General features: G+C 32.8%; 1 protein-coding gene across 1 annotated transcript; it reads left to right on the top strand.

Moving 5' to 3' along the window:
* Positions 1-2,084: 2,084 nt before the first annotated feature.
* On the top strand, positions 2,085-7,157 carry LOC131062410 (cytochrome P450 704C1). The gene is made up of 6 exons (XM_057996061.2): positions 2,085-2,493; positions 3,902-4,117; positions 4,692-4,979; positions 5,113-5,457; positions 6,100-6,300; positions 6,666-7,157. The coding sequence occupies exons 1-6, from the start codon at positions 2,191-2,193 to the stop codon at positions 6,852-6,854; spliced, it is 1,542 nt and encodes a 513-aa protein (XP_057852044.2). The 5' UTR covers positions 2,085-2,190; the 3' UTR covers positions 6,855-7,157.
* The last annotated feature ends 3,522 nt before the right edge of the window (positions 7,158-10,679 follow it).

Below are 10,679 nucleotides of genomic sequence, written 5' to 3'. Positions count from 1 at the left end.
TTAAACATCACTTCTCATGAAACAAGATTATAAATAAAGTTGAAATTGTAACAATCTCACCTTACACATTTTTTTTTTATATCTCACCTAACTATAATAATGTCATTTTAATCAAACTAACATAATAAATAGAGTTGAAATTTTCAAATGTTTGCTAAATGCCCACCGAACCACATGTGACCATTGAAATTAATATTATTAATAAAGCTGAAATTGTAGGACACCAAATTAATGCAAAAAATTCAACTCTATGTCAATTCAATAGATTTCAATTTCGCTAGTGTTTTTAATGATTTACACATCTTCCAATCAATCAATTCTAAATAAAAAATTAATTAATAAAGCTGAAATTGTAGGACACCAAATTAATGCAAAAAATTCAACTCTATGTCAATTCAATAGATTTCAATTTCGCTAGTGTTTTTAATGATTTACACATCTTTCAATCAATCAATTCTAAATAAAAAATTAATAACCTACAATTATTTAATAATAAAAAATAATGGTAATATTTTTTTTTTAAACTTGTTTCATCAGTTTTAACAATAAAAAAAATATCAATATTTTTTTTTAAAATTTAATTTATCAATTAATTTTATTTTTTTCTTTATTTTTAGAAAATTTTATATCATTCATAAGTTCATTATATAATATAGAATATGAATCTATGCATATTTTATATTAAGAGCAGAGAAGCTTTTGATCTTTAAATAACAAAAACTTACGAGATATACATAGATAAATAACTCTGTAGCACAATGTGATTATGAACTTTATAACACTTATGAATCTTTTACAGGAACCTAGAACCCCAATTTAGATGATACTTCTGCAATAAATCTATGCCAAAGATTGAGAAGTATCTATTTTGCCAAAGTCTTTTAGGGCACAATCTCGATTGAGGAGTATCCACTAGGGGAAGAGCACCAATTGATAACATAGTTCCAATAGCCGTCACTTTATTGTCATGTTGACCCCCCAATAGCTGTCATAGTGAAAACACCATTAATAATTTTGTTTTGTACCAATAGCCGATCATTTTTTGTAATTTTTTGTTCATAATTGGCCCATTTGTGCACCACTATTAGAACATTTGTGAACCACTATTGGGACATTTGTCAACAAGTACTAGCGATTTTGAGTTGACGGTTACTAGAACATCTTTAGTTAGGTATCAAGCGACACTTTGAAATGTGTACTTTTTGACCTTTGTGCACATAACTGATTCCACAACGTGCATCGTTACTACCTAGAAGTCAGATCAATAGCTATAAGCAGTTAAGTCGCATACGAAGACAACTTAAAAAAAAAATCAAAATCCGATGTACCGTTTAGGATTTGTGGGTGTGCGAAGTTAGCTATGACGACTACTGGTGCTCTTCCGCTATGTCAAAGTCCTTTAGAGCACAATCTCCATTGAGAAGTATCATTGAGGGGTATCTATTTTGCCAAAGTCTTCTAGGGCACAATCTCTATTGAGGAGTATCCACTCTGTCAAAGTCCTTTAGGGCACAATCTCCATTGAGAAGAATCTATTATGTCAAATTAGTTTAGAGCTAGGGCACAATCTCACTCTCATCCCTTATATCATACTTCCAAGAATTTGATCTAAAGTAAATAGTGCAATCAATGAACATACTATCAACCCATTGAGATTTATCTATTATGTCAACTTAGTTTAGAACTAAGACACAATCTAACTCGGCATCCCTTATATCATACTTCCAAGAATTTGATCAAAGTAAATAGTACAATCAATGAACATACTATCACCCACTGATTCTGCACAATTAATTAATTGAACAACAAAAATTCTAATCAAAACATAATTTGATTGAGAGGCAGTCATTGCAATGCAGTTGGCCGTTGCAGGAGTAATGGCGAGTAGGTACCCATCGAATCTGATTGCAAAGTTCAGGGAAAGGACATCCTATGGATATCAAAGTTCCCGGTGTATATGGTACAGATTCAATCTTCAAGGCAGTTGGAATGTTGTTTTCGAAACTGGAAATTATTTTTTTGGCTCGTCGGACAAATTCCCGGCGATCATCCCATTGATTATAAATAGGTTCATGATGCATTTTTATCTACATTGTGATAGTGTGCTGTTACACTGAGTACAGTATGTCAGCTCTTTAAACCGTATTCTATTTATATTTAGAATTTCTATCTGTTGTGTTAACAGTAACAATGGTTTTAGATATATTTGCAGCAGCAATTGTATTCCTGCCCCTTGCATTCACCTCTCTGCTTTTTCTACTTTTTCTGTTGAATATTTTCAAAAGTAAATGGAGTATTGTTCCATACCCACCTGTGGCTGCTACAATAGTTGGTCATATTATCAACTTTAAGAAGCAATATGATTACCTTACTGATTTTCACTACCGCTATAGAACATTCAGAATAGCTTATCCTAATCACAGCTATGTTTTTACTACTGATCCTGCAAATGTGGAGTACATCCTCAAAACCAATTTCACAAATTATGGCAAGGTATGTTTTTCTGCTCCAGAGTGCAGAGTGCATATGTTACAGGTGTTTTATTGCTCTTTGAAATTGAAAAAGCTCTTCGATTGTATTGAAGAAATAAAGTAAATATTGGTTAGGTATGTTTCCTAAGACTTACTGTCCTGACGTTGGTTTTACCAAACATTTGCAGAGAATGTTTGAGGAACTCTTAATAGTGGATAATTATTTGAAAATTTCTAGGTATTGGAAGAGGACAAATGGAAATAAACATAAATCTTAAATTGGAATGAGTTTTTTCTGATTTATAGTAGTAAATTTAAAACTTAGAAATGAAATGAAATGGGAGTTACTAAGGATGTCTATGCGATCATGCAATCTATGAGATCTAAAAGTTCAACTGAGCTGAAATTAGAACAAAAGTTCCAACTTACTAATCACCAACTCTCTCCTATTTCTTTGGTTCTTTTAAGAGTATTAGCATAGTTGATTTGTATGTCCTTGTATGTCATACAGTCCATAACATAATGTCATTTTGTTTCCACTAATCTTGAAGTGCAGAGTCGACAAACCTTGTCAGTCTACTCTTGCGTATTTTTCACCTCCTTATTTTAGATCTGAGATTGTCTGAACTAGTTCTTACCTTGAATATTAGCACTTTAACTTTTCATCTTATATCCACTCTAATATAATGTTTTTGCTCTTGATCACATGTGAACTTAAATTGTTTCACTTGATATTATCTTTTTCTTCATAATGTGATATTCTGTTTTTCTTTTCTCTCCTTTTTCTGATTAAAAAAGAAATAAAAATTAGAGATTGCAAGAGTAGTGATTGCATGACACCAGAATTTATCTCAGCAACTGCATAGTATTCAGAGTTGATATTCTATGTTGGTAGGCTACATATTTCCTAGAATTGAATTTGAGTCTTCTGATAGGAAATACCCCTTCTATATATGGATTAGGAATAGTGATTAAATAGTAAACAGAGTTCATTTTAGTCAGTACACAGCTTATGGGTATCATTACAGAATAACCAGATCATAGTTGACATTCTGTTTTTGGTAATCCACACTTCTGCTAGATTGGAATTTGTCTCCTCTCAGAAGTGCCATTTCTTTGGAATTTGTCCCCTCTCAGAAGTGGCATTTTCATGCTCTGACAGGCTGATGGTCTTGTCTACATCATTGAAATTCATTCATTGTATAAATTATTGGTAGTAATATACAAACCATAATTCATCTAAGCAAGTACATAGCTTGAAGGTAGTACTGTAACAAGAACTCATCTTAGCAAGTACAAAATGCTCAGTTAATATTCTCTTTGCATGGCAATATGTGCGCTAGATTTTAACCTGGGTCTCAACATAGTAAGCACTCCTTTTCATAAATAGCCTATGGGATTGTATTGATTCTTGCATTTTTCATTTGCAGCAAAATATCACCCATGATTGTATGGAAGATCTTCTCGGGGATGGGATTTTCACTGTTGATGGAGAGAAATGGAAGCAACAGAGAAAATTAGCAAGTTTTGAATTCTCCGCCAAAGTTTTGAAGGATTTTAGTAGTGTTGTTTTTCGAAAAAGTGCAGTGGAGCTTTCTGCAATTTTATTAGAAGCATGTAGAACAAATCAAACCGTTGAGATGCAGGTAAGAAATAATACCTTCAGATGCTTTTCCGGGAGTAGAACTAATGTGACTAAAATCATCTCTTGTTTTTTCTTGGGTACTGATGCATTTCGATTTCTATACAATCCTTTTCCTAATGGCTTAATCTATCTATACAAGCACTAAGAGTATTTGAAGTCTTTGGATTAAGTTTGGTTTGATTGTCTTCTATGTGACCCATTTGCTAGATCCCTCAATCAGTTAACAGAGGTAATGATTCCATTGAGGGGGGATCCCAAAAAAATTTCAGCAGGAATTGCTAAGTACATTCCTGGAGAGAATTTCTCTAGATTTAAAATCTTTTTGTAATAAAAAAAAATCTCACTTATGAAATTTCATCTTTGGTACATATTTGTAAAAGTATTATTACCATTTATAAATTTGTTCGCTTCAGAAAAAATTCTCTCCTAGCCATTAAACTCTTAATCAGGTGTTCAGCTAACTCTGGGCGAGTTGACTTGCTTATGACTGAAATAATTAGGGGAAATATGACTGAAATAATATAATTTTTGCAGCCTATAATAACCATTAAATGTGGCTGATGATTGTCAATTAGGATCTCTTCCTAAGATCAACAATGAATACAATCTGCAAAGTGGGTTTTGGAGTAGAGATGAACAGCTTATCAAATTCAAACACTGGGCCAGAAGCTGCTTTCGCAAGAGCCTTTGATACTGCAAATGGTATTGTTTTATGGCGTTTTCTTGACATTACCTGGAAATTGAAAAAATATTTCAATATTGGCTCAGAGGCCATCTTGAGGCAGAGCATCAAAACTGTGGATGATTTTATCTACAACATCATTCGAAACAGAAAGCAAGAGCTTTCTGCACAAAACGGCAATGTAAGGAAATGCTCCCATTAATCCTATTGGTGATTGAGAAATCAGTATAAATGAAAATTTTGCTCTTTTCACTTGCTGCCAGTACTGATAACTGTATTTGTGTTCTCTTCATTGGCATTGAAATTATCTACAGGAAAAACCAGATATACTGTCTCGCTTTATTAGATCGAGTGAACAGGAGCCAGAAAAGCTATCTGACAAGTATCTAAGAGATATTATACTGAATTTCATGATTGCCGGTAGAGACACAACTGCAGTTACACTCTCTTGGTTCTTTTATCTGCTCTGCAAGAACCCAGGTGTTGAAGAAAAGCTACTTCAAGAAATTCATGATGTGGTCACAGAAAATGAATCTGGGTCTCTGGCAGAATCTATTAGCATGTTTGCCCAAGGTCTAACACACAGGGTATTGGATAAGATGCACTATCTTCATGCATGTTTATCAGAAACATTGCGCTTATACCCAGCTGTTCCAGTGGTAAGAGAATTACATTTCTTATTATTTTTAGCATGAATTGTTTTTAAATTCGACTGTGTGAATATCTTTTTTAATATTTCGAATCAAATGTAAGTTTTTTTCCTATGTTTCAAACCAAATTACATGATTAAGAAGCAGGAAGCAACATAAATGAAATATTTTTTGTTCCATGCTTATTATCTTTTATATTTCATTGTTTCAATTTGTATCCAACACCTTTGGGCAAAGAGCCAGATATTGGACTTTTGATCATCCGCCCCCCCCAAAAAAGACCGTGTCCTCTGTATCGGGGATGTTTCTGAGACACGAAGATTTGGGGAAATGTTTTCCATTATCATCTCTGTCAATTTCATTCGGTCATTTGTCATTTGATACATGTCATTATATATTGATTGCAATCTTTAATTTGTGAAAATTAGTTTGTTTTTCATGGGGTATTTGTAGAGATGTTATACATTGAAAATTTCTCCATGAAACTATGTTTTGATGTAACTTGTATGCACTTTAAAGCATTGTAAATTGCATTACTTTGAAAATTGAGGAAAAAAAATTTAGTTTATTTTGTTTCTTGCATTTTGATCTCATTGAAAGGTTGAAGATTATGGTTACTTACTAATTGAAAATTGACAAAATGATATGCAGGATTCCAGGCATGTTGGTTCTGATGATACCCTTCCAGATGGATTTAGAATGAAGAAAGGTGATTTGGTGAACTATAATCCTTACTCTATGGGTAGAATGGAATATCTGTGGGGAGTTGATGCTAAGGAGTTTAGGCCTGAAAGGTGGCTTGAGAATGGGGTTTACCAACCTCAATCACCTTTCAAATTCACAGCATTTCAAGTAAGTAAATTAAATATAAAAATTAGGATGATAAAGGATCATTTTATTTCTTATTTTTATATATTTTTCAATATTTTGATGGTGGATTATGGAATGTGATTCGAAATATTGATTTTCAAGATATTCAAAAAACCTCTGCTCTTATAGGGACCTCTGTGCTCTTTAAGAGCAGAGGTTTTTTGAATATCTTGAAATTCAGTGGTAATCATATGTATTTACACTAATTAATACAAATATGGCTTTGCCTTTACCGATCAAAAAAAAAAAAAAAAATTTACACAATCAAATCCAAAAACAAACAGCATAATATCTCATGAATTGTAAAAACTTAAAGACGTTAACAAGATGCATTGTTTTACTTACAGGCCGGCCCTCGAATTTGTCTTGGAAAGGAGTTTGCATACATGCAAATGAAGACTGTTGCTACTGTTCTTCTTCGTTTCTTCAAATTTGAAGCTGTTAAAGGAAAGGAAGTTGCATATGAGCCTGCACTAACACTCCATATGAATGAAGATGGATTTAATGTTCATGTCATGTGTAGGTCGAATTGGTGAGCACAGGTTATAAGGCACATGTTATAGTTTTAGCTCTTAGCCATTATAGATAAGCTGACATTTTCCTTACATGCTGTAATATAAGCATAAAGGAAGATGATTATTACAATAAGGAACTGTAATATCAGTTGTATTGTCCTAGCAGAAGTTTCTGACTTACGCTTGCAGTGTCACTAGATGGGATTTCCTGTTTTATCTTCCAAAACATAAATTATGTCTTAAAATACTTGTGCCAGATACCCGAAGTACTCTTTTGCATTGCAATTATATAATCTATTTGTTTATAGCTAGACCTTTCTTGAACTGTTATTTGTCAATGTTGAAATTGTTGTTGAATGCCTGAGGAAAATTAACAAGTCAATATTGGAATCACGTACTAAAAAAATGTCTAGGATATTTCATAGATGACACAATCAGTTTTTGAAAAATATCAAATGATAAAATATGAAAACAAATTTCAACGAATTTCATCGAATTTCAACAAATAAATTAATATAATTAGTATTTGCTGTTTCAGATGTTAATGTTTTTTATCTCTTTTCCCCTCTCTTTTTTCTTGATTTACTCTTTACTCATCACATGGTTCTATTGGTATGTTTCATTCTAGAATTTATTTTCTTAAACTTACTCAATCATTAATCTTCTGAAATGTATATGAAATCTTTTGTTAATATATCTTTAGATAGATTGGATGATTGGTAATTTTTCTTATTTTGGTGGCTATTTATGTGGTCAATTTTTTTTTTACCTTCTCATGAAGCAAATGGCAGATGTGAAAGTTCTACTCAATGTTTATTTTTGGCATGTATATGAGTGTATTTGTGTTAGAAAAGGGTACCCTAATGTAACTCTTTTGAGTATTTAATGCAACACAATTTGATATTTCAAGAATAATTAAAGAATGTATAATATGAAAATAAAATTGTCACAACTCTCTAGATCAGTGGTACAAGACTCTACAAGACTTGCTATTTGGCGAAGCCCAGATGCAAGGCACCTCTGCAGAGTCTCTGGGACTCTGATGGAGGCTAGCAGATTCTTGGCAAACTTATCGAGTTTGCAAGACTCGACAGCCTTGCTAAGTCTTAAGCCCAAGACTTTTCCACTCAACCAAGAGAAAAAGTGACCAAAAAATAATTAAAAAATGGTCTTAGTCAAAAGTAAAGGTTTTATATTTGTTGTTTTCTACCTCCAAAAATCATTCTCATTAATTTCAAGCGTAAGGAGAGAAAAACAACCCTTTGATAAAAAATAGTATGCCATTAATGAAAAACCAATAGGTTGATTGAGCTATCCATGTAGTTCTTCAGGATGTGAGCGCAATTGGAGTATGTTTGAGCACATACACGCCAAAAAGTGCAACGTTGTCAATGCAAAGGTTGAATGATCTTGTGTATGTTCATTACAACCTTCACCTTCATCATAAACAGATCTTGGGAACTAACATGTCTCTTATCAATTTAGAGGAGGTTGATCTACAGTCAGAGTGAATCACTAAGATTGATGATCTCGACTTTAGTAATGATGACTTGGCACGAGTTGATTAGGTGGATCGAGAGGTAGAGGTAGTAGCCATGGTAGAGGAGAAGATTAGAGCACAAGGAGACCCATTGGAGGATGATGATAATATGATGTCATCGAGCATGAGCTTAAGACACATGCATATATCATGGTTGCAACATCATCTAGGACCTATCTTAGGCGCACACATAAGAGGGTCGTGGTGCCAAGTTACATAGGATCCTTTAAGCAATAGACTTCTAGATTTTATTTTGATATTTGTTTGGAGCTTTTGATGCCATGGGTTTCATATCTCATGACTTTTGTAGACATTTGACACTATTTATATATCTAATGTGTTATTTCTTTTAGTGAAAAATTGTCTTTTTACTTATGTGATCAATGTATACTTGTGTGTGTTCTCAAAGTAGCTTCTATTTCATTAGATTATTGTGTATTTAAGATTTATTTATTAAATGATGCATGAAACAAGTTTTAAATCCTTAAAAATCTATGAATTTCTTAGGTTTTTCAATTTGTCTAGTTTGGGTGCTGAGTCCGAGTCTAGGTCCAAAATTAGCTTGCCGATTCTGAGGTAAGTCCAGGTCTTGTAATACTACTCTAGATCATTATAATTCTCAATTTAAAAAAAAAACATAAAATATATGTATTTGGTAGCTCTTGAGATTAAATGAAACTTCCATCATCACCTAAGTCTTAAAAAATTTCCTATAATATAATTGTATGGTATACTACTATAGATATAATACAACCATGTGAACCTTAGTAAATTGGCCAGACACATTCATAGGCCACATATGTGTAGTTATCCAATCTCCAATATAGCAATTGTGATCTAATCCATCTTACCTTCACAAACAAAGAATAGTCTTGACCTTATTTTTTAACTAGGATTACAATATTCAATCCATCTTCATGAGATGCTTTGCACTCAAAGCACATGAGTTTAGTGGATTCAAATGGTTAATCATGAATGAGTCAAAATAGTAGTTAGGAATTGATATAGACCATCATACAACATTAGAAACCATGATATTTGTATGGTCCAAAAATTCACGGGGGCTTCACTGGCTAGGCAATATTATATCATGTGCATTCATATTGGGGGGTTTAATATCCCAAAAATGAGGGTGCAATATATTGCCTATCAGTGAAAATAGGGGGGTTTTTTTATTTTGGCTATGAAAAAATACAATATTTGGTAAAAATAGGGGGCTTTTGATTTGGGTTGTGTATTGGGAGGGGGTGACAAAAAAGGAGTTTAGGGCAATATTTTTTGAAAATAGGGGGATTCTTTAGTATGCCATGAATGGGCATGCTATAACTCAGGTTCACAAAATGAAGCCCCGGTGCAAAAATCAATATCATCATAACATTTTAAACAGTGGCATTGTTTCTTGCAATGAGAAACAACTCAAAATAAGGCTATAAGAAACCATTTATATGTTGGTTTGAACAAATAAAATATTGCATTCAATGGTTGCATAGATAGTGTTGACTTAAACATGAAACTCCAACTCCATAATGACAAACTATACCTAAGAGCCAAGGATACCAACTTAAGGTGAAAGAATTTTTATGATTGTGTTAGGACGGTTGGCCAAGTAATACGGATGGGTAATCTATTGGATATATATTTGACACCACTAATTTGGTGCCCAAGATGGTACTTAGTGGATACACATATAAACTAAACATGCTATGGTGGAAGTGTAAATATGAATGACAAGGGAAAACTATATTCGAAGGGAAGATAGGTAGGCAAAGAAGAATAACAAAACAATTTAGACACTTCAATGCAAAGTGTAATGCAAGAGTGTATATGAAATAGTTTTTATATGACATGAGAGGTTAGAAGTATTGACTACTAAGTTATGCTCTTATATCCCACTAAGCGTTTTGTTAAGTCACTAACTTGTTAACTACTAAAAAAAGCAATTTGTAGTAATATACATGAGGGTGAAAGAGAAGTAGGTACATACAAGAGTGCCTAAAACTTTGATGTATGTTGTTTTATTAGAAGATATTCTTATATTATTTAAATACTTAGAAATGCACTACAATTGTGTGTACATAACTAATATGTCAATACCAACACCATCAAATATCTACAACAATATTTGAGAGGTGATGTAGATGCCAAGCCTAGGAGTCATAATAATAATAATGTAAATCTTGTAGCCACAAACAAACACCCACACACACATAATGGGAGGTAGATAAAATTTAAGAAATGGATAAATGAATTTTATTTATCTATTTGGAATCGAAATGTGTAGAGTACATACAAACTAAGCCCTTGAT

Source organism: Cryptomeria japonica, chromosome 5 (assembly GCF_030272615.1).
Source record: "Cryptomeria japonica chromosome 5, Sugi_1.0, whole genome shotgun sequence".
In the NCBI taxonomy this organism is placed as follows: domain Eukaryota; kingdom Viridiplantae; phylum Streptophyta; class Pinopsida; order Cupressales; family Cupressaceae; genus Cryptomeria; species Cryptomeria japonica.
This window is presented reverse-complemented; position numbering and strand designations above follow the sequence as displayed.